Source organism: Chiloscyllium punctatum, chromosome 9, assembly GCF_047496795.1.
Source record: "Chiloscyllium punctatum isolate Juve2018m chromosome 9, sChiPun1.3, whole genome shotgun sequence".
In the NCBI taxonomy this organism is placed as follows: Eukaryota; Metazoa; Chordata; class Chondrichthyes; order Orectolobiformes; family Hemiscylliidae; genus Chiloscyllium; species Chiloscyllium punctatum.
This window is the reverse complement of record NC_092747.1, coordinates 66142991-66168278: the sequence shown is the minus strand read 5'-3', so window position 1 is coordinate 66168278 and position 25288 is coordinate 66142991. Positions and strand designations below refer to the sequence as shown.

At 37.9% G+C, this 25288-nt stretch overlaps 1 protein-coding gene across 4 annotated transcripts in view; it reads right to left on the bottom strand.

The window, feature by feature from the left end:
- Positions 1 to 779: 779 nt before the first annotated feature.
- The window catches only part of pcf11 (PCF11 cleavage and polyadenylation factor subunit), a 38500-nt gene continuing 13991 nt past the window's right edge, over positions 780 to 25288 (bottom strand). The window contains exons 5-16 of one of the 4 annotated variants that reach the window (XM_072577690.1): positions 21390 to 22588; positions 19357 to 19540; positions 16053 to 16935; positions 12500 to 14223; positions 11821 to 11923; positions 10169 to 10285; positions 9951 to 10071; positions 7948 to 8131; positions 5750 to 5905; positions 3635 to 3727; positions 1992 to 2027; positions 780 to 1716 (exon numbers count right to left, since the gene is read on the bottom strand). In XM_072577690.1, the coding sequence (XP_072433791.1) occupies positions 1504 to 1716; positions 1992 to 2027; positions 3635 to 3727; positions 5750 to 5905; positions 7948 to 8131; positions 9951 to 10071; positions 10169 to 10285; positions 11821 to 11923; positions 12500 to 14223; positions 16053 to 16935; positions 19357 to 19540; positions 21390 to 22588 (5013 nt within the window). In that variant the 3' untranslated portion in view covers positions 780 to 1503. The remainder of the gene's footprint in view (positions 1717 to 1991; positions 2028 to 3634; positions 3728 to 5749; positions 5906 to 7947; positions 8132 to 9950; positions 10072 to 10168; positions 10286 to 11820; positions 11924 to 12499; positions 14224 to 16052; positions 16936 to 19356; positions 19541 to 21389; positions 22589 to 25288) is intronic. The other 3 variants (XM_072577691.1, XM_072577692.1, XM_072577693.1) reach the window with 3 other exon arrangements.

The window sequence follows — 25288 nt, the reverse complement described above, 5'->3', positions numbered from 1 at the left end:
TAAAATATAATCAGACAGCTGCTTGGCTTTCACTTGTCCTATATCCCTCTGTAGATGCTTGTCATCTTCCGTACTTGCCTTCCCATCTATTTTTAATCATCTGCAAATTTAACCATAGCACATTCTCTTCTCTCAAAGTCATTTATGTTGTAAATAATAATGTAATCACTGATTCCTTTGGCACTCTTAATTACAGGTCACCATCCAGAAAATGACCATTGCCCAACTTGTCATCTATTAAAAATCACACACCAGGTTATAGTCCAACAGGTTTAATTGGAAGCACACTAACTTTTGGAGCGACACTCCTTCATCAGGTGATATCACCCAATGAAAAAGCATCGCTCCGAAAACTAGTGTGCTTCCAATTAAGCCCATTGGACTATAACCTGGTGTGTGATTTTTTAACTTTGTACACCCCAGTCCAACACCTGCATCTCCAAATCATGTCATCCATTAGTTTGCAAAACTTCTACCATGCTAATATATATTAGCTTAAGCAGTAACACACTCCCACAAAAAAATGAGTATTAGGGTAAGTGTATGAAAATACAGATCATCTAGCTAAAGGGCAGAAACTTGGCTGAAACCCTATTCATTCCCATGGAACATATCAAATAAAATCTCTAAACCAGAAATACTTGTTTTATTTAGTTAATACCAAACTTAAAATGCATGGTGGCTGGAATGCTGTGCATAATGTTACCTGATTGAAGCTAATATTCAGATTTTCTATGTTGCTCAGATTGAGAATTACATAAATAAAAAAAAACAGAAAATTTTTGGATGGAGATGGTTTATTTAGTTCAGTACATACAAGGTTAATTTCTAATGGTTTCAACACTGCATTTGTTTCAGGTGCATAGATCCTTTAGCTGTATGAAGATTTAGTAAATCAAAACTACGAATGCAGGAATAAAGTAACTTGGGTAAATATCAAGTTTTATTATCAGTTTTCAATAGTTCAGATCCCATAGTTTTATAATAAATTTTATTTCCTAAATAAACTGACGCATTCAATTGCACCATAAATAAAAAATCAACTTAAATACTTTGCATCAACTGTACACAAACCATATTTCAAAAATATTTTATTGGTTTTAGAATTTACATTCTTACAAAAGTAACATTTTCATTCCCCAAGTGCATTCATTCATTTGCAGCACTCAGTAATACACACCTGAACTGCACATGCAGTTGAACATACAAATACCAAAATGTATTCAATATAACTTCTGCTGAGATCCCTGTCTCAAATAATAAAAAATATAAAACAAATGGTTTCAATTTGACATGTTCCTTGAAGGTAGCATGTACTATTGCTGCTTTGCAAGTTTCCCAATGATTTCAACATAGCAAGAGGTAGTATCACTTCAGTGTCATACGAAAGTCACCCTCATACAAAAGGATACATCAAATCCAACCAGTCATCTTGCATCTGATTCTTCTTCCAATACTCAAGTTTGTAATAGTGAAAAAAAATCATTTTTCTTCATCAAAGACCTAGACTGCTTCCACTTTAACAGTTGCACTATCTTTTTCAGTTTTATTATCATTTGTCAAGACACAGCTCCGCTCATTCCCAGTATCTTCACAGCTGTTCGTGGTATCAGAGGTCTTGCTACTACCAGTCAACTGTTCCTGTTTAAGGACTGAATGTAGTGGATTTTCTATCGGAGCTTCACTTGGAGATGGAGTTGTATCAGTAAATGAAGCCTTAAAAAGGTAATGAGAAATATGAACATCTAAAAGCGGTTTTCATAATAAATATTTGATAAAACAATTAAAATTTACTTTTATCTGAATTTTATATACTTAATTACATATTGCTCTTGTGAACAGTACAAAATCCACCTCAGAATTGCTGTAGGATTCTTGACACTACATCCAAACCTTGCTGTTCAAATGTTGTTAAATTCTACTTTGCATATCAACTATATTTCAACTTTTTTCAATAATTTCTGATAAAAATATTTCATGTTCATACTCACATTTTTGTAATCTTCATAACATGCTGGATGATATGTCTAAAAGAAATGATAAGAGAAATCAGCTCATATATCAAAGGTGAAAGTAATTAGAGACAATATCTATGCTGTTAAATAGATTTCAAATTCTGTTGGCTCTGCCAAACAAACTAGATTAGAAAAAAACATTAAGTCACAGCTTAGCACTTGCAGTTAGTATAGATGGGCCAGATCTAACTGGAAAAGTAATGGCATGATAATGACAAACAGTTTAATGTGCAACATTCAAAAGGGATTAAGAGGTAATCTCCAAAACCTGATTGTTTTGCACTCCTCCACTATTTATTTCACATGAATGATATATATTTAGATAAAGGATAACCAGAAGATGTGATTTAATGGAATTTCCAGCAGACCTTTCACCAGGTGCCATACAGGATGCTGTGAACAACCCGGGGTGTTAGGTGCTGGCATTGTTAGAGGATTGGCTGACTGACAGATGGCAGAAAGTAGAGGGATAAAAGGATGTCTTTCAGGAAGGCACCAGTGATGAATGGAGTTCTGCTGGGTTAGGAACAAACTTTGCACATTAACAAAGGAAACAAGGGCATTGTTGCAAAGTTGGTAGATGATAGGTGGAAGAACAGGTAGTGGTTGAGGAAGTGGAAGGCTGCACAAGGACTTGGACAAAAGTGGTAGATGGAAGACAATATAGGAAAGTATGAGGTTATGCACTTCGGTAGGAAGAGAAAATGTACACTTTTTCCTAAATGGGCAAAGACTTTGCAAATTGAAAGAGAGGGTTTTAGGAGCCCTAGTTTAGGATTCTCTTAAGGTTAACATGCAGACTTAGATGGCAGTTATGTAGACAAATGTAACGTTAGTATTGTAGTCATCCTGACGTGAATACAAGAGTAGGGATGTATATGGCTGTGTATATGTACTGAAGATGTGTATGGCTGTGGTCAAACTGCATATGAAATATTATAAGTAGCTTTGGGCCCCACATGTAAGGGACAACGTGTTGGCATTGTACGAGGTCCAGAGAAGGTTTACTGAATGATCCTGGGGATATGAGAAATGATTGAGGACTGTGCAACAATGGCTTGTACTTGAGATGTTTAGGTTTAGGTGGAAGAGGAGACACCTCATTGAAATTTAGAATACTGAGAAATCTGGATAGAATGGATATAGAGAGGATATTTCCAATAGGAGAGACTACGACCCAAGGGCAGAGCCTCAGAGGGAAGGTACAACCCTTTTAGAACTGAGAGAAGGTGGAATTTCTTTAGCCAGAGGACGGTAAATCTCTGGAACTCACTGCTGCAGAAGACTGTGAAAGCCAAGTCATTGAATGTCTTTAAGTCAGAGATAGATAAGTTCTTGATTAGTAAGGGAATCAAAAGTTACAAGGCGGCAGGAAAATGTGATTGAGAAACATATCAGCCATGATCAAATGATGGAGCAGACCTGATAGGTCAAATGGTTTAATTCTGCTCCTCTACTTTATGGTCCAATAATCTACTGGGTTAACCACCAATGAGTTTTTGATAAGACCTCAGCCAAGCTATCTTTTTTCAAATAATGGCAAACAGTGACCATAGCTCTTTATAAGTGATAACTCTGAACATCCCAAAGTATTTAATAATTGGGTTTACAATACTTACTCTACTATCCACACGAATTGCATTTTTTAAATGCCACTCTTCTTCATCTTCATCCCAATACTGCTCAAAAGCCTCTTGACAAATTTCACACACCTACCAGATGAAATTACAAATGTGTTTGTTAGAATTAGGGCAAATATTAATTTTTTTGATAAGCATGAATATATTTACTTGCAAATACAATGCAGTATACGTCTAGATTTAGGGTAGGCTAAGCTAAACTTAAAACTCTTCTGATGGGATGCTTCCCCATCCCCATATTGGAGGGGACTCCAGTGGAAGTGCAATTTTCTCTTTCCTCCAAACAAATTGTGAATTTGCATAGTACCTCTGGCATTGACAAATGATTTGTACACGTCTTTTAAGCTCCTGTGTTATTATGAATAATTGGTCATTATCCTTTAAAGTGATCAAAGAATTCTGAACATAAACACTTAAAAAACGTTACTTATTACAGCCCTACTTGGGAATAGTGTCTTTTTTGTTGTCTTTATTACTCCAAATGTAACCTTTTACATCTCAGGTGCGACTAGGTCTAGGTCAGCGTTAAAGGTATTAAAAAAGGTATTAAAAATAGAGGAAATGGTCACTAGAATTGTGTCTTCACCTTCTGCAACTGCCTTTATTGAGGTTTAACTGAGATTTTTGATTATGTAAAGAAAATTCAATATTTACCATTGGAACCAGAGCTTGCAAAATAATTGCAGGAATCCTGTTCCAAAAAGGATTAATGATGAGCAATATAAAATCATGCTGATTTTCCTCACATAATCGAGCCTAAGAGGAGGTTAGTTGTGTCCCTCAGTACTTTTTCCAACCACAAATGTAAGACATACTATTTCCTGGTTTACCCCCACCATGCTATTCTTAAGCAAAGACACCATAATAGCTGAACTCCAGTCCACTGGCACCCCTCTTGTAGCTAGAGAGGATTTGAAAATTCATATCAGAGCGCATGCAATCTCCTCCCTTGCTTCCCATAATAATATGGGATACATCTCATCTAGTCCAAGGCTTTATCCACTTTCAATCTTGCTAATTCATTCAATTATATCACAACTTCCCTGTCCCGACTTTTAGGCCCACATAATCCTTCTCTATAGGAAATAGAGATATGAAGTCCTCCTTTGAAAACCTTAGCTATATCTTCCAGCTCTGAATACATTGTCACTTTGGTCCCTAATTGGTCCTTACTCCTAACATACTTATAAACACCTCTGGATTTTCCTTAATGTTGCCTGCCAGTGTTTTTCATGTCTCTTCATTCACCTTACCTTTTTTTTTGAATCAACTCCTGCACTGATTACAATCCTCCAACAAACGGCTGTTTTGAACGTTGGGGATCTACCTTAAGCATCCATTCTTCCCCCTTCAATCCAGATCTGCTTTCGCTTTCTCCTCATATTTGATTACAATGACGTATACACAGCTAGATCAAACTCCATTGCTAATGTTCATGATAGACTGACATGCATAAAAATATTCCTACTGCTGTAACTGTTCGAAGGCAATCTGCAGAATTTTCTTAAGATCACAGTGAAGAAAAAATTCTAATTGAGGATATTAGACTCAACTGGAGCAGAGAATGTTATGAACAATCACTGTCTGTGTGACCACCATCATTTCCAGATTTGTAAGTATCTTATTTTCCAAAGGCTTAACCAGTAAGCTTTAATTCTGGAAATTCCAGAATTTCTGAAACAGAATGTTTCATCTTATTACCTTTAAGCTGTTATAGGGTCATAGAGATGTACTGCATAGAAACAGACCCTTCGGTCCAACCCGTCCATGCCAACCAGATATCCCAACCCAATCTCGTCCCACCTGCCAGCACCCGGCCCATATCCCTCCAAACCCTTCCTATTCATATACCCATTCCAACAAGTCAGCTCTTTAAATATTAGACCCAAAAGAGGAATGTCATCTCCAAACGTCAGGCTATTCTGCTGAGTATGTTGCACAGAAGAGTGGCCTGCAAGTACCTAATATCATCCCCTTAAGACTGGGCAACAAGCAACCTATTGGTACCTTCTGCATGCATACAAGTAAAGCTGTATGGAAATCTGATGAAACTGTCATACAATCTAATCACATGCACTTCATTAACAAACCTACTTCATGTACTCCAGCAGGCCCAGCAGGAACACTCTGAAATTCCTTTTCCTTTGCAGCTTCTTGCGTTCTCTGTACAACTTCCTCATGGACCTTCTCGAAGAACTGACTCTTTGCACGCTCTTCCAAGTCGGCAATTTCTTCAAATTCTATCCAGTCCTGAGAACATGCAAGCAAAAATGTTTCAAAACCTAACAGTTCATTTCTGTGTTGTTTTCAAAATTTGGAACCATTCTTAACAAATAGAATATCCAATGACACTCTTAGAAGAGCCTGTGATTATAATGGTAAAAATGTACTACCAATTTTCAACTTTCCAATTCTGAACTCTACATCTGGAACCTTTTGTGGAGTAAAAATAGTTTTTAAAAAGTTGCAAATGCCACCTTTGAATGGAGGATAAGGAACAGGTGCAGTAACAGTGTCAGAAAGATCCCCTTTGCAGACAGCGTGATGGCTGGAAAGGACTGTGCAGAAAGGGGAAGCCACAGCTGGACAAAGGAGCAAGGAGGCGCACATGACAGACACCATCTGTGGAGGGGAAGCTCCGCATTGTCAGTCTCAGCCTCTTGCATCTTACCTCCAACCTGATGATTTCAATGGGCACATGCACAAACACATCTGGGCACGGTAACATCAATGGCACTTCTGACAGCATGTCGCAGCCAGATGACCTCAAAGATAGTATGTGCGCTTGCACAGGGCTATTTTGCTGTTATGAATAAGGACTCAAAAAAAAGGAAACCAGTGACTTAAGATGAATACGATCAAGTTTAACTAAGCTTATGAACACATCAAACAAGACCCAGTTTGAACTGAAGCTGATGAGTCTTCAAAATGACCAAGACCAGTCATTCAGATCTCACCTCCCATTTGATTTAAACTTGTTTGGATGTTTTACATACTGGGATGAAAGACTCCTACAGATTATCCATCTTGAAGAAAACAATTATTCCAGATGTGAAAACAGAAAAAGGAAAATATATTTCAAGCAGAGAGATGTATAATAGATTTGTAACAACAGCCCGAGATCTACCTCTTAACCAGAGCTTTCTCTCAGTCTCTCAAAAACAACACCACTGATAAAATGAATTGGAAGAACATTCCTTTCATAGAAACTCAGTCGTCTATAAATCTTGTGACTGAGGATGCAGGCATCCATTAACAAAACTCTCAGGATACTAAACATATGTTCCTGATTGTCCTTTTCACGCTAGAAATTGTCTGCTTTTTACATTTTATATCTGTTTAATCTCACTGTGATTTTCCCTAGGGTTAGTAAATAATACAATCCCTCTTTCTTTCACTCAATAAAACCTTGTAATTGGCTGTTTCATTTTTATTAAGCAAACTGTTTTTAATTAAACAGTGATTCAACTGTGTGCAAAAACTTAGAACTCTATTGTGGTCAAGGACAATTTAAATTCAGCCTCCTCATCAGGTCATGTACATAGTGGGCTCAAACAGTACAGAGGGAAGGAAATTGTTCCTTCAATAGCTGTCTCACAAAAACAAAACCTGCAATAAAACATTTTCCTGGATTTGTATAATTAAATAATGGAAACATTTGGTTGGTAATAAAATGTGCCTCAACAAAGGATAGCCCAGGCTGGAAAAGCTGGAGAAAGCCAGAGGGTGGCAAAAAGGTACAGAACCAAAGCTGTATGTAAACTTCATAAAGGGGCAGTTAAATGAAGAAAGGATCACAACAACATCTCTAAACAACTTCAGCACAAAATATTTGTTAAAACTGAATATTAGTTTTAAAGGCAAGTCCCAAAGGCACCTAGATTCAGAGGATGATTGGATAAATTCTAAACATCACCATCTTGTAAATGCAATCATTTAAAAATTTAAAACGTAAACTTCAGTGGGAGGCATGGTTTTAAGTATCCCATTAGAACATAAATTAAAGGGAGTGTTTCACCTCATGTTACATTAATTGTCCCGAGTTGTAGAAAATCTCATTTATATTTTCTAATTTATAAAAATGTAATCTGACATTCTATCTGTCAATGCCAGTTTAAAAAACTTTTCTAGTCCAATCCCCATTCTTCCCCTCACATTATATCTGCTTCTTCACAATCTGGTCCAATTATACTCAAATCAATTTTATTTGTCTCAGAGTAGTCTTACATCGCCTTCACTTGTTTCGTGCTACAAATCAGCTAGTACAAAAATCTTTGTACATTTAAACTTACAGTTAAACTGTAGTACCACTTTCTGTAAGTCACTTTCTTAGTGATATCCTTTTCCATTCTGTTCATACGATAATGCCAATCTAAATGGTCTGCATAAACATCAGTTTGTGACGCTGTGAACCTCATTCCACAGGAGTAACACTGAATTCCCGTGTATAGTCGACCGATAACACCATCGTATCTCCTATTAAGATAAATTAACAGTACATCTAATGCTCAATAATGATGCAATACAAAAGTTATTTCAGTTTCTGGACAAAACATTGAGGTCTTTGTTCATCCGAATTCTTTTATATGCTGGAGACTTCTCAGTACTTTCAAGGTCTTCATCATAAATCAGACACACGTTTGCTTTCAACAGATATTTTACTTACGCTGAAACAAGAATTTAATATAAAGCATACATCCTTTACAGTTTCTGCTTATGCACAAACTTAAGGACTGAACTAGGCAAGTAATTTCCTTACTAATTCTTTGAATGTAATTAATGTTCACGTGCCAATAAATGATCTCCCATTTGTCTTTGAAAAAGAGACAAGGATTCTCCAAGTTATATTACGCTGTAACTTTCAGTTAGAATGTGTACACCGAGTTCAATTACATTTGATGACTAAATTTCAACCTAGACACAGAGACAATCTACAGAAGAAGTAGAACTATGAACATGTTAACTTTTCCCCACTCTGAATTGCAATGTAAACCTTCACAATGCAGATGGTTTGTCTTCTTAATGTAAGAAAGCCAATCCCACATGTCATTCTTACAGAGAACAATTCTGCAGTGAAATCAAAAGTTAAAGATTGCACAGATAATTAGCCAGAAGCAGGATGTGGTGTCAAACAACTCTAAGACCAAGCACATCTTTCTTCCTCAATTCTTCAAAAATATATAAATCTTATACCTAATTGGGACCATATAAAAACAGCCCTAAATTTATTTTGAAGTACCATTGAAGCAATTACTAAAGGTCCGGATGCACATACGTTGGAAGTTAACATGCAGACCCTATTGAGAGAAATTGATTGGTAACAACAGAACAAAATTAAACAAGCCTCATTTATTTCAGATAATTTCAAACAGGTTGTGATCATCCTGACAACATTTCAGCTTTCACTTAAGCATTGTTGATTGTTTTCTGTATTTTGTGTTTGACTCTCTGGCATGCAGTTATATGTGGAATCCTAATTTTGTTACATGGGTATCAAATAAAGTCATTAACTTTTAAGGCTTTTCTTTTAATGAAACTTAAAACTTAGAGCAGTATCAGTTCAAAACAGCTTTGAGCTCACAAAAATACTCTTATGACAGTGGGTTGCAGAACTGCTCTTCAAGCACATAAGTCGAAAATCAAGATATCTAAACTAAGTCTGTTATCAATTGAACTGAAGGTGAGTTGATCAAGGCTACCCAAAAGTTAGGTTTACTTCAACCAACAGCTGTAAAGGTGGTTTGAAAAGACCAGCATGGCTGTAGAGAAAGAACAGTCAATCTAAGTGGGCTTTTTTTTCCAGGTATGATGGGTTTATATTCATCTATGCTGCATGATTGCATGCAGTCAGCATTAACTGCTAAGTTAAAAACTCAACTGGTTTCATAATTTTAAAGTGTTTAACCATTCACAAAATGCTATGTAGAAATCAACAAAATGAAAGTTGAATAAATTATTTTTCTTTCCTGAATTAATCTAATTGTTATGCACTGCAAAAAAATGGTTTCCAAAGCAAACTGTGTGTTATTGGGTAGTGAAGAGTACATGTCACCAATCTCAAAGGTGTATTATGTTTCAACTATCTATTAAATAAACAAATAAGGAAGAATAAATTTTGAACTATCATTAATTGAATCAATGTAACGTATGGTTGGAATGTTTGTTTTGAAAGCTGAACTGAAAATTAACTTATGATTATTTTGATCAGATCTCCTTCAACTTGACGAGAACTTAATCTTCAAATCAGTTTCTCTGAATGCGAAGCAGAGTCAGGAATTAGTTAGAAATTACTTACTGTTTTAATTCCTCAATTTGAAAGCCAGTAAGATCTGGAATGTTTTCCTCATTTTCTTCCTCCTCATCATCTTCGATTGTTGTTTGAACCTGAGAATCACCTTCTGGAACCACATCAGACTCTAAATTCATTGAAATAAAACAGTTACACCTTGATTTAAGCTTTCTAAAGACAAGATATAATGCATTGTTTAAAAAATTTCTACAAAAACATCTTACGTGTTGGAGCAGAGTCTACTGGATTTGGCTTTAGAATTCCAGTCGAAAGCAGCTTTGAAAACAATTCATTAACATCCAACTGCCCCAAATGATTATCCAAAGGTGCAAAAGATGACCCTGTGATATTATAAAATACTTTGATTACAAAAAAGGCAAGTTAATGCTCTTGACTGAATGGAGTCTTTAAATACATTAATTTTAATGGCAGCAAAAATCCAACATAAGCTCAGTAGCAACATACTTCATGACCACACTAATTTATCAGCACTAAAATGTTATTTGCTATTTCAAAACCAAGACTTCAGACCATGAACATAAATTTTAAGAGAGTTCTTGAACAATAAACTGTTTAATGCAATATTTACAATACGAACATCATTCTCATTATTACCATAAAAATTACATTCTGGAAAATTTCTAAACAAAACAACACTAAAAGTCAGACAGTTTGTGTATATTTGAAGTGCACAAACCCTCATGCTATAATGATTCAGACATTTCCCTCCATATATCTGTTACACACAGCTGGTTTCTTTGAATACAAGTCCAAATAGTCACCATCCACCACATTCTCCTGTTTGAGCTTATTCTTGCCACGAATGTTATGAGTCAACAACTAGGTAGTTGAAAGCATGGTTGCAAATAGTGAAATGATGAAACGTGAATATTCAAAACAGGCCAGAATCAGAATGCAGAGGTCTCAGCAAATTGCAGCAGGGAGGTTAAAGAAATCAGAAAACACGTTTTGAAATACTTTGTAAGCACAAGTATAAGCATTTTCAACTGTGTTGCCACACCAGGAGCCAACATAGATAATCGGCATAGGGATGATAGATGAAAAAAAAACTTTGCAACAATTTTCAGATTTGTTCCAGTTTTTATACAGTGCACAAAATGAGGCTAGCTCGTAAAATAATTGCAATAGTCGAGCCTGCAAGAAACAAAGATGTAGTTGAGAGCTTCAGTGGATGAGCTGAGACAGAATAGACCAATAGCATTGCAAAGGTGAAAATAAACAATCTTGGTAAAGAATACTGGTTTAGAAGTTCAGCTGAGAATTAAACAGAATACTACTGTTGCATAGTCAGTTTATTTCCGACAGTGACCACAAGGAGTCAGTGGCAAAGGAATTGAGTTTGTCGTGAACCACAAGATAATGACACTCTGTCCCCAGTATCTAATTTGAGGAAATCCTGAATGTCCGACAAACATGACACAATCGTACAGTGAAAAGCTCTCAGCATTGAATTGGATCTGACATATTTTTGGCTGATACCACAGATGGACTTTGTGTATATAAATAGTCAGAGGGAGGCGAGCATAGATCGCTTTGGTAGGTAATGTTATAGTGTTAAGAAAGAAAAGCTGTGGCAGATGATTTTCAAACAATTACCAGATAAACAGTGAAAGTACAGCTTGTGGCAAAGGAAGAAACATGAATGGATGGGTCAAACCAGTCAATTATGAAAAAATACTGGAATTTCAGAGGAAATAACATTCAACAGCACTGGAGGCAAAAGGGTTCTGTAGATACTAACATATTACATTACCAGTCAAAGACATGGCTGCCAATTACTGTGAATGAAATCAATAAGCATAAATCAAAGCAGAGGAAATTAATTGGTTCAATTCATCAGCAGAAAAGCCATTACCTTGCTGAATCTGTGAAACCGGAACAGAAGACTGGGGGGTTACGTACTGCTGGCTTTGACTAAAAGGAATTGGATTGTGAGAAAAACCAGTCATGGTATTAACCTGGAAAATAAATATAAAGTTATATCATGAAAATATCCAGAGATCACGCCTTAAATTTATGCTGTTTCACCTAAGAGTCTGTTGTTATTTTTCTTTCCATTTCTACCCTCCACTCCTGAGGGTACTGGATACAATTTCATTAGTTCTTCAATGCCTCTTTAAAAGATTAAATTGACATTAACTGAAAATTCCAGTTGTATTTTGATTGTGTAGAGCTTCGAGATGTCCATGAAAGAGCACCTTCCTACCCAAATCATAGGGGGGATATCAGTTATGCTGATTTTAACAGGTCAGTAACGTGCCATTGAAACAAATCATTGAATTTCTTTAGTCGGCATGCGCTGGTTTCATCAAAGGGTCTGTTTCCATGCTGTCAATGACTTTATGGCACAAAAGCATTTCAACTTAAATCTACTGGTTAAACAGTTCCCACAATTGCTGCAGTGCCCAGATTTGTAAGTTCTGGTAATGTGAAATTAATTTTACTCCTTCAGATCCAAAATATTGAAACTAACAAATAATAAGTTTTTGACAGAACGTGTTCCCATACAAAAGAATTAATGTGTTAATACTTACAGGCTGCATTTGACGCATATTTTCAGGTAATGATGCAGGAAGGTTGTTGTTGTAAAACGTTCCACATGCTGAATCATATTGGTCATTATTATGGGGTCCTGCCAACCGAGGTATTGATGTCTGACCTTCAAAACAAGGACCTGTGGGCCCATAGGCTGGGTTAGCCAACGTTGTTGCTCCATGTACAGCAGATTCATTATAATGAGATCCTTGAGGCACATTAAATCTGGGTCCAGGCTGTCCATCAAATACTCTTCCTTGATACTGTGAACTTGGTGGATGACCATTAAATAAGTGACCAGCAACACTGCATCTAGGATCAGGATTCATGGAAGTGCCTTCAAACTGCGGCCCACGAGAATTATCGAAGAACGTCCCAGGTTGTGTAGAAATAATGTCATAACGAGTTCCAGTGGGACCATCAAAACGAATTGCAGGTTGTCCAGGGTGACTGCCTGAACTATCAAAATGTGTGCCAGCTTGCCCAATCTGTGGGCCATCAAATCGCACTGCACACTGTGCTGGACGACCACCAAGACCGTCAAAGTGTGTATTGGGCTGCCCAGGATGTGGACCATCAAAGCATGTGACAGGCTGCCTTAGACGAGGAACTGGGCCATCAAAGCGTATATTGGGGTGTCCAGGTTGGGGCCCATCAAATCGCATACAGGGCTGACCTAAACCATCTGGACTATCAAAGCGTGTACCAGGCTGTCGAGGATGAGGGCCATCAAAGTGAATGGCAGGCTGCCCGGGGTGTGGGTCAAAGCGAGCGTGCCCTCGATGATTTCCAGGAGTATCTAATTGTGAGCCAAGCTGACCTGAATGTGGGCCAAAGCGTGCGCCAGTTTGACCTGGGTGGCCACCTGGACTATCATAGTGACCACATGGTTGCCCAGGGTGTGAACTATCAATGCGAGGACCAGATTGTGGACCCTCAAAGTGTATCCCAGACTGTCCAGGATGACCACATGGACTATCAAAACATGTACCAGGCTGTCCTGGGTGTGGACCACCAAAGCGCGTCCCAGGTTGTCCTGGATGTGGGCCTTCAAAGCGCAGTCCAGGCTGTCCTGGGCGAGGACCATCAAAGCGTAACCCCGGTTGTCCCATACGAGGACCATCAAAACGTGGTCCAGGCTGTCTAGGGCGAGAACTGTCGAAACGCAACCCAGAGCGAGGGCCACCTGGACCATCAAAGCGCACACCAGGCTGTCCCAAATGTAAACTACCTGGACAATCAAAGCATACACCAGGCAGTCCTCGGTGTGGACCATCAAAGCATGCACCAGGCTGTCCAACACGGGAACCACCTGGACCATCAAAGTGTGCATTAGGTTGTCTAGGAATACCCTCAATCCAATGACATGGTTGTTCAGGGGCACCGTCAATTGGTTGGATAACCTGTTCAGGGGTTTCTTGTAACCTTACTCTAGATCCAGCAATGCATCCATCACAGCTCGGAGATCCATTTCTACTACGGAGCCATGTCCTATCCGATTCAATAGATTCTTCAGTTCTCAATTTTTCTAGATTTCTTCCAGAACCAGATTTTCCTTGCCCTGGTCTATCAGCAATTTCTCTAAATCTCTGAGGCATTTCATGTGCCCCAGATCTTAACCTTGTGCTTTCAACTAGTCCACTGCTTCTCTGGGTTGCATCATAAGGTCTTTCCTCTGAATGACGGTCACAATGAGATCTTGATTCTTCTCTTTTCATATCTGCTAAAAGAGAAATTACATTGAATCATTCATTTCTAGAGAAACACTCAGGCCAGATAGGATTCTGAGATTCAATGTAAAGTATTCAAAGACTTTTTGCTACTTTACTATAATAGCAGTCAATTTTATTGCCACAATAAAACGATTCTATATGTTTTAACCTGATAGGCTTAATTTCAGTTACCCAGCTGTATCTGATCTTAGTATCTGCAACACTTAGTGAACTCATAAGCTTTAAAGTTTAGTAAGTTTATGAACCAATAAGAAAATTCATGAACTCGCTTGTATAGTAGAACTCTGAAACCATTCTGGAAAAATGTCTCTGCATGACTGCACAATAACTATGAGAAAGTGAGGACTGCAGATCCTGAAGAAGGGCTTATGCCCGAAATGTCAATTCTCCTGCTCCTTGGATGCTGCCTGACCTGCTGCGCTTTTCCAGCAACACATTTTTCTCCACAATAACTATCCCAGCCTAACTAGGGGATCTACTGCCACACAAATTCAACTTAGGACAAATCAATGAGCATGCAAGTGACTTTGGTAATAATTATCCAATATTACCACCTTTAACTGTAATGGTGTTCAATTAAACTTCCTTATTAAGAATTTTATTGGATTCTTGTGGACAAAGACAGCTAAGCATTGGTGACATGATTGTTGGCTTCAATGCTCATTTCCTACAAAATGGACGGTGGTGGGGTGGGGGGAGAAGAGAAGAGGTGAGAGAAAGTTGGCAAAATCTATTATTTGATATCTGATTCCTAGCCACTAAACGACATTGCACAAGCAAAAATAGCGTCATGAATTCCTGCCCAGAACTCCAGTGCAAGGGGCCAACCACAAAATCTGAAAGTAGCAAAAAGTGGACCTATACAGATATGTATGAGAACGTATTGCAGCCTGTTGATGTGGAAAAGAATTCCCATGGTTCAGTGAGTAAATTGACCTTTACTTTAACATGGAGATACTTTACAAGGCCCTACACCACTATCAATTTTCAAAGAATCCTAGAATCCCTATTGTGTGGAAACACGTCATTCAGCCCAACAAGTCCACACCACCCTCATAAGAATAAGCCACCCAGATCCATTCCCCATACTCTACATTTACCCCCTAACCAATGCACCAAACTACACCTCCCTGAATACTATGTGCAATTCACCATGGCCAATTCACCTAACCTGCACATTTTTGGATTGTGGGAGGAAACCAGAGCACACTGAGGAAACCCGCGCAGACACGGAGAGAATGTGCAAATTCTACACAGACTGTTGCCCGAGACTAGGATCAAACCTGGGTCTCTGGCACTGAGGCAGCAGTGCTAACCACCGTGCCGCCCCAATTATGTGGTTAGCTGATCTTAGCTGGAGCTCTAGTAGTACTTAGAGAATTTAGGATCTGTAGTAAATCAAGAATACTCTATTTTCAGTTAGATTCTTACTCCTAATCACTCATAACATTTTGAACTGCACACACATCAGAAGACAATGACTGCTTGGTAACATTTCCTCTGGGTCGACGACTGTCAACTGAATAAAGAGCAGCTACAACTGGTTAGCGCTTCAATACAAATTAAAAATCGCAAAAGCTATACTTGTTAAACTAGTGGATAAAACCTTAAATACTGAAGAAAAAAATGTACTGAGCACACACACTTTAGTTTGAACAGCATATTTTTTATTCTTTTCACAGACAATAATAGAGGCATTCACAAACCTCTGGGGAAAATCCTGATTTGCTAGTGACTGGTAATTGTATATTGTGACCCAGAGAAAGAATAATTTTATCAAGTGCATTGAGAAAACTATCAATTATTTTTCTAAATTTACCTTGTCCATCTCTTGGACCAAACTCCTGAAGGTCTCTTTCAACCACAGGCTGATGTTTCGACCCCTGTCGCTGATCTTTAAGGTGTTCGTTCCTGGGTTCTATCCAGTTGTTACACAACTTTCCATGATTAGAATCTACTTTGTATCGTTCTTCAGGATTTGGAGAACTTTTCACTTGTTTAATTAACTTCTCATCTACATGTTTTTTGCTATCCCGTATGTTACTTTGGTTTCTCTCCTCATCTACTAAAGGATTCATACGTTGACGAAGCGGTGATACATGATCACAATGTTTTTCATGCAACTGTCTATTATCACCAGCAGGAGATCGTCTTGCAGGCTTGACGTCACACAATTTTCTTCTTTCAGAATGCCTTCCTTCACTGTAATGTCCACGTCCACTCTCACTTGTTTCTCTTTTCTCTCCAAGTTTCCTTTCCTGACAAGTACCTCTTGTATCATGCCTTTCAGTTAATGAATATGAAGGGCTGGCCACATTTGGAGACTTACTGCCCTGGTCACCATCTTCTCGGTTACTAAGCGAGAGATCACCTGATACATCTTTATTATGAGCCTCTCTTGTTTTCCAACGGGGTTCTATTTCATGTGATTGTTCTAACTGAACCCTGGTTCTTTTTAATTTAGACATGTGCTCAAGATAGCTCATTTCTGCTTCAGATAATGGTGTACCTTTACCTTGGGTTCTAGCTAATGGAGATTCTCCCTTCAGTTCAGTTTTAAAACCCCTGGGAGTAACATGGGTTCCTTGCCAGTCACTAGATCTACTCTTTTCCTCTTGATACTGGAACAGCTGATTGATTTGATGAGCAACAACAAGAAATTCATCGTAACTTATTTCTCCAGCTGCCAGTCGCTGATTTGCCTACAAAAACACAATATTATAAATTTGAATAAATGAAAAGCCAAGCACAAATAAAACTCATTTTGCCATATCTAACTATAGTTTCAAAATAGAACTTGAAACAAAACAGCAAGTGAATTTGAACTTTGCATCGCCTGGACACTGAAGAAAATGGGTTAGTTCTCTTTTAATTCACAGCACATACATAGATATAAATTGTAAAATTACACCATGATGTCTCCACACTGATAACTGATTGCTCAAAAAGCCTATACTAATTAAAAATGCAGTGCTGTTAACTGCCCATGATGACAACAAAACAGGAGTCATCACGAGAAAGGGAAAATAGTTCTGAGCATCAAGAGCAGACCAGCAAGGTACGGATACAAATATAGAATATTCTTTCCAAAACATAACCAATTGCATTAATTTTAAACATTAAGCCAATGACTTGTCAAGTTTTCAGCGAAACACTGAGATGCCAACTGACTTGATGATACACTACATTTCCTAACAAAAAGTTGCTTTCCTCATTCTACTGAGGTTTATCTTTCTAATATGAGCATATTAGAATCACACTGTCTATATTTTTAAGGCTCATCAACCACTCTTCCCATTAAGAAAGCAATGCTCATTTCAGAGCGAGACTTCTGTAACCTATATCTTCCTCAATCCAAAGCAAAAGTACTTCGTGACTCATCAATGTCTGACCTTACACCAAACATCACATATCCTGTTAGGTTATATTCCCTCAATAATCTGGTCCTCATATAAAGAGCGTAGTTTACATACATTTATCACATTCTTGCTCAGGTGATATTAACTAGTGTAGCTTTCAATATTTCTCAACTTTATGTAAAACACCCAGCGTCTTCATTCCTTAACTAGAGCTTCACAGTTCTTACACAAAAGGATTGCTGATTTCATTCATCCCAACATTTTAGATGGGTTTAGCAAAAATATATTAATTTATTTCATGCTCTGAATAAAAAAACAATTTAAGTATATTGGAATGTAAACTTACCATTGACTAGGTTCCCTATCTTTTAATGCCCTTGCTTAATTAAAGGTCCATTAATCTGTTGAAACTTTCAGCAGGCGTAGGCCACAACAGCTTTTTAGAATGCGTTCCAAATTTCTTCTCGCCTTTTATATGAAGTGATTTTTTTCACATTACCTAAATGTTCCAACTCTCATTTTAAGATCATGCTCATTGTTCTAGACTGACCCACTGATCTTGTTTAATCATTACTAGCTCATCATTTACAAAATACTTCGGCTCACTTCATACTACCTCATGTTCAACTCCAATCTATTCCGATTTACTGCATTAAGCTAGCTACAAGAATCATCAAGAAAGTTGGATGTGCAGAATTTTACAACCAAGGTCTGCTATATATGACCATGTAAAATGCTTGATAAACTGGTAATGTAACTATTGCTTAAAAACAAAACAGAACAAGCTCCTTGCTGGGAATGGTTAATCTCCGAGTGATTGTACAAGGCACACTATTCAAAGGTCAGACTACAAATTGCTGTACAGGTACAGGTACTTCTTCTATAACGTGCTAGTCATGTTCTTGTACAACCTCGCAAGCTTTAGAAAGTGTCCCCAATTAGTCAATCGTGTTACAGCGAATTCACGTTAACAAAACACACATTATAGCAGAATGACCTGTACAAGGTTTCCTGATATTCATTTCGACATCAACTAAATAGAGGTGACCTTACAGAGGTTTATAAAATCATGGGGGACATAGATAGGATAAATAGATAACATGTCTTCCCTGTGGTGGTGGTGCCCAGAACTAGAGGGCATAGGTTTAAGGTGAGAGGGGAATGATAGAAGAGACCTAAGTGGTAACCTTTTCACACAGAGGGTGGTATACGTATGGAATGAGCTGCCAGAGGAAGTCGTGGCGGTTAGTAGGACTGCAACATTTAAAAGCCACCTGGATGGGGATATGAATAGGAAGGGTTTGGAGGGATATGGGCCAGGTGCTGGCAGTTAGGACTAGATTGGGTTGGGATTTCTGGTCGGCATGGACGAGTTGGACCGAAGGGTCTGTTTCTGTGCTGTACATCTCTATGACTCTAAATAAGCCATTTACTGGAAACTGGAAATCAACATTCTTTTTTCAGAAGTTTTATCAAGAAACACTGGATGAGGCATGGAAATTTTCCACCTCCTTTCAACTGTTCACTCACCCCTTCTGCAACATAACTATGTGACGGAGAACAAGGGGGACACTTTTTACAAACTGATGAAGGGCTTTTCCCTGAAATGTCGACTCTCCTGCTCCTCGGATGCTGCCTGACCTGCTGTGCTTTTCTAGTATGACACTCTACTTTTCACAAACTGGCTAACTTTATTTTTTGTTAAACATTTGACGTGTACAAATTAACAGGTGACCAAGACATAGTTAATACATTTCCACTTACTTTTTTCAATAAATCTCTCTTGTTAGCAGATGTCAATTCTTTTGGGATTTGTAAATTTGCATCAACACTCATCCTTTGCTGTCTTGGTGTTCGAGGTGACAGAATACCTTTACTTCCAGAATATACTTCCTTCGGTTGATGAGGAAACTTTCCATGTGAAGGAGTTTCTTGTTTCTGTTTCAAGCTATAAAACAAATATTGACATATATGTTTGTTAATTTGACATATAACATTTTGGTTGTAGTGATTCCTTTAGAGCACTAGAAATAAAATAACCTCGAAGTTTATTTCATTAAGCACATCCCCAAAAAACTGAAATAATCTTGCTCCTTTTCTAGCTTTCAACCATATATTTACAGACTTCTTGGAAACCAACTAAAATGGCTTGTACACAACTAATAGTACTATTACTTCATAATGTGGCAGTAGCCATTATCAGAAGCCCCAATTCCTGAAGACAGTTCACATACTGTATAGAGAAGTTGTATCATGCAGTAATAAAGAGTGAAGGTGAAGGTTTTCTCAAGGGTCGTTAGAACAATTACAATTCTTGATAGATAATGTTGGGAGGAACCAACTAAATTAAAAGAAAATGACTTGGAGATGTCAGTGTGGACTGGAGTGGACAAAGTTAAAAATCAGAACACCAGGTGACTTCCAACAGGTTTATTTGGAAGCACTAGCTTTGAGAGCGCCACTCCATCAGGTGGTTGTGGAGGTCAAGATCACACTCAGAATTTATAGCCTTTGGAAGCTAGTGCTTCCAAATAAACCTGTTGGACGATAACCTGGTGTTGTGCGATTTTTAACTAAAAGAAAATGATGCACTTGCAGGAACTCAGATAGACACAGCTGGAAATACTCAGCAGGTTTGGCAACATTTATGAAGAAACACTGTTAAGTGTGACTTTCTCTTTAGATGTAAACATCTAGCATTTTGTTTGCACTAACTATACAGCAAACTGTTTTAATTGGGTTCTTATGAACTCAAACCATGAAAGATTATATAACTCGAATACTGGAGGGTGAGTGTGAGAAGGCTCTTTGCCTTAAATAAAACTTATTGGCAAAGTTGCAATAAGACATTTAAGCTGTAAACAAAGTATAACAGTAATGTGCATACCCCATGCATTAGTTTCTCTATCTTATTGTGCATCTTCAGATTGATTATGTGAACCACTTGATCAACCAGTATAAACTCCTCATCCCATAGGTGCCCGTTAATGTTAGGTGCATATTCTAATAACTCAAAATACAAGTGTGGGTGATGGAGATTTAAGAAACAAACTGGGTCGAACTGTAGATTAATTAAGTGGAATTGGGATGAACTGACTGATAAATGGCAGATACAATGAAACATGAGGTAATAAAACCTAGTAAAAAATATATATACATTCCACACACGCACACAATAACACAAAAGCTGCATCACTGCATTAAGGAGGATCCCAGGACTGACATGAACACCACAATTTCTTGGGTGTAAAGATGAAGAAATAAAACAAACTTCAGAAGCTAATTCTGGGCACAGGGCACATTTGACTTTGAAGTATAAGACTGGTAATATATTAAGAGGCAACATAATTAAAGAGCGAATAGGTGGGATAAACTAGATATTTCGTTAGAAGAGCAGCGTATCAGCAGCCAAATGCTGTCTGCATTCTTCTGCAAGATTCTATGACCTGAACTACCAGGAGAGAATGAAGTGGAAAGTGTGGTTTGGTAAATGCCCCACTCCATTAAGGAATATTGATATAGTGAACTGTCTCAATTAACTAACCTAGCAAAGGAAACCTGATTCCTGTTTGAGTAGTAGTAAACAAATCAAGTGTGGGAAGAAATTAACAGCTTTAGACTTAGTTACTTCATACCAATGACACTCAGCGCAGAACTATGTAGAGTCCAATACTTTGAAAACATGCAAGGTGAAGTTGGCTATTTTCCTGTTAAGTACATGACCAATGGATGTCAAGAGATTAGTAACAACCATTTGTAACAGTAATCTGTTCTGGTCCTGTACATTCATAACTTACCTTTTAGCTTCCTCCCACCCAGACTTCCATCTTTTTGCAGATGGCTGGTCATGCCAGTTTTCTACATTTTCTTTTGGCTCAGGAGACGATCTTGGAGAATTTCTGTTTTCAGGCCGTGCAACCTGTTGTTCTTGACATCTATCCTCCCGTGTTCTCTTCAATTTCCTTGGGTCTCTTACTTCTGGTTTGGTATTGCCTTTTTTCCTAACATCTCGACGTTCCCAGTTATTAGTATTCTGTTTATACTCATCAGAAAGGGGTCTCTTTACAGACTTTTCTTTGTCCTGGGTTTTAGAAAGTGGTGAAACACTTGCACGCCGTCTCTTTGGTGACAATCGGCCTCTTTGTCTGGCAGAGCGTGACACAGGTGATCGTGATATTGGTGAGCGAGATCTTGGGGACCGTGACCTTGGAGACCGTGACCTTGAAGATCTAGAATGTGATCTAAAATTGAATCCTCCAGATTTAGAAACATCTTTTCCAACTTCTTTTCCATCCTTTTCATTTTTCAACAGAATGCCATTAATTGCTTTATTTCTTATTGCTGAAGGCTTACGTTCAGCTCCTTTACTTTGATCATCCTCTTTTTTTTCAACATTTGTCCTCTTCTCTTTTGTTTCTACTTTATCAGTCTTGTCTTGAGAAGACTTGCGCAATCTTGGATCTCTTTTACTGACTTCCACTTTTACTTTCTCTGTATCTGTTTTTTTGGTATTTTTAACAGGCAACTTATTTTTCGCTGGTGATACCAATTTAGATTTTCCTTCTGAACCTTTGGACTCCTTCCTTACCAACTTCTCACTGGTTTTATCTTTTTCTTGTTTTGATGTACTAATTTGACTTTCTGCCCTTTCAGAAGATCCTCCAGCTGGGCTATTTCTTTTGCTTCCTGCTTTCTCTAATTTCTCAGTTTGGAGTTGGCTTTCTTTTTTAACAGGATCTTTTGAGTGAGTTGACTGTTGACTTAGCCTATTAATCCGAGGGTCTCTATTTGATGCTTTGGTATCACTGACATTTGGTGCCTGGAGTTTTTCTAACTCTGTTGATTCTTGTTGCAAGGGTCTGACTGTAGCTGGAGTTGGCTTTCCTGTTCCTATTGAAAGCATAGGAGAAACCTTTGTGATTGGCACATGTAATTTGGCATGTCCAAGGTTTACTGCTGAATCAGGGGTAGTATGTTGTGAAGCAAGTGAGGCCATCTAGAGGAAAAAGAACATAAATATGTTAAGAGAAAATAAAATACCTTGAACCATTTAACATTCAAATTTAGAACGGAAACATGCATTAAGCCTTTGTGGAAATATATTTTCTCATAATTCCTTTTTGCACTCATTAAATCTTTAGCATTCAAACAATAAACAGTTTTTACCATCTGTCAGAAGTTGATACCAAGAACCATTGAAAATGCTGAAATATATAGACCACTTTGGATGTAAAGTTGTATTTTAACTTGTTTTCCATAGATGCTAACACACCTGCATATTTTAGGAAGTCTATTTTTATTCACAATATTTGCAGTTTATTTCATGGCGCTTTTGGATGATGGTTACTTTTTATAATTCAATCTTTTCAAAACACTCAACCAGGATTTATTCATAATCTCAATCAAGATATCACCCACTTGATAGAATTTTACAGCATAGAATTTTAGAGGAGATGGCAAGAGGAGAACCTTGGAATAGGCAATAGCTGTCAGAAGGACAAGAGACAAGCTGCTTGCTGAAAACTGTTGTTTCGTGCGGTGTGAACAGTGACTTCACAGGAAAACTGGTGAATGCTTGCCTGGTGCATAACAGCTCTTTAAGGGATGTGTGTAAATAGTAGGAAATTAGAGGGTGAAAAAAAGTTTTGAATTGCTTTTTAAATGGTAAAAGTTTATTCTATTTACTAAGTTGTATTGGTAGTAACGGTAATAAGATGCAATATATCCAAGTAAAATTTATAAAAGGAGAATAGCTAAATAGGATAAGGTATTAATTATTTAAAACACATTAAAGGAGGCAGGGAATGTGAAGTACCACATTTGCAGGATGACAGCATTTCTGGTTGCCAATGTGATCCAGAACAGATGTTTGTATTACTGACTGTAGCTCAGTAATTTAGCTGGACAGTGAGCTACAAACATCGACATATTAGACCGATGGAAAGTTAGCTGAATACTTTGATTCGGGAGGCAATCGTATTTCTTAATATAATGTTTTCTAGTTTGGTCAGTGGGCACGAATAGGAAAATGAGATTGCAAGTCAGACAGGTCAAGGAACAGAAGACAAGAGTATAGGAACCTCAGACCTCAATTGTCCAACAGGATTTTGAGGTCGTGCTACCTTTTTTAGATGAGGACAAAAGTATCAAGGTACACGAGCTAAATGACCAACTAAAATGGCACAGAAAATCATTCAAGGAGGGGGGAAAGAATAGTGGTGTAATGGTAGGAGGGGTTAGTTAAGGATCCCCAGATGGCGTGTGCAATTAAAAGACTGGTGTGGGAGAAATCAGTTTTGATTCATAGGGCACAGGTACTGTGAAAGAGGGAGCTGCATAGACAGTGACATGGATAAGAGGTGATCAATGCTGAGGAGTATTTGATACAGCAGAATGACAAGAAGCAACTAAGTGAACGCAGAGCAGCTCTGTTAATTAACTATGACATGAATAGCACACAGAGAAATGGCCTTAAATTCAAACAAGATGTCTACCAGTGCAGATATGTTGGGCTCAAAGAATCTAAATTATGGTGTAAAAAAGATGCAGAGATGTAGAACCAATTGGCAGAGTCTAAAAAAAGGCAAGAGTTTACTTCTAATACTAGTTTACAGGGATGACCGACACCCCCCACCCACCCTAAATAGTCACATTGAAGAACATAGCACACATGGTATATAAGAAATGCAGAGTGATGAGGCCCGACTTAGACCTTTGTGCAGGTTAGGAGAATCAAACTGATAAAGATAATATGAAAAACAATACAAGGCCTTCTGTACAATCTAGAGCCAACCAGCAAACAGGCTCTCCTAGACCTGGCAATTTGCGATGAGATAGAATTTATCAATAGTCTCATGATAAAGGAGACTCTAGGTGGACAGTAATCATATGAGGGATTTGGTTAGGTTAGCAAGGAAGGACTGTAGATCCATGACAAGTGCTTTCAAACCTAAATAAAAGGTGACTGATTAGAAGACAGCAAAGCTAGCTACAGTCGACTGGAAAGTTATGTTCAAAGGTATGACAGAAGAATTGGAATGGCAGACTTCAGAGGGGACATTTAATACTCTCAGCAAGGATGTAGCCTATTGTGAAAGAATGGTTAAAAAGACAGTTAATGATGAATCTAAGATTAGTGAAAAGTCAGAGAACTGGACAGACTAAGAGCCAAAGAATGGCTCAAATGCTAAGGAGGTACAAAGCAGAAAAAGCTAGTCACCAACATAAACAGTATTAAGAACTTCTACAAGCTATTGAATAAAAGAGAAGCAACCAAAGCCAATACTGGCCCTCTTATCTCAAGTGGGGGAATTGAAATTTCAAAATGTGAAGATGTATTTTGCTAGGAACTTAGATGCAGCTTAAATGAAGTGGCAGAAATGACAGATGGACAGATTCTAAACTTCTAAAATTCCTAAATTTCTGCAAAGGTCCTAATGAGTTGCAAAACAGCAAATGTAATACCTTTATTCAAAGAAAGAAGGAAGCAGAATGCAGGAAACTATAGTTCAGATAGCCTAGTGTGTCTCAAACAGAAGCCGCTTGCATCTATTATGGTGGTGGTTATAGCAAAATACTTAAAAAAGAGAAATGTGATCAGAGAGAGTCTGGCTTTACGAAAGGGAAATAAGTTTTACTATTTGAAGTAGCATACACATGGTTAATGGGGAATCAGAAGATGTGGTGTATTTCGATT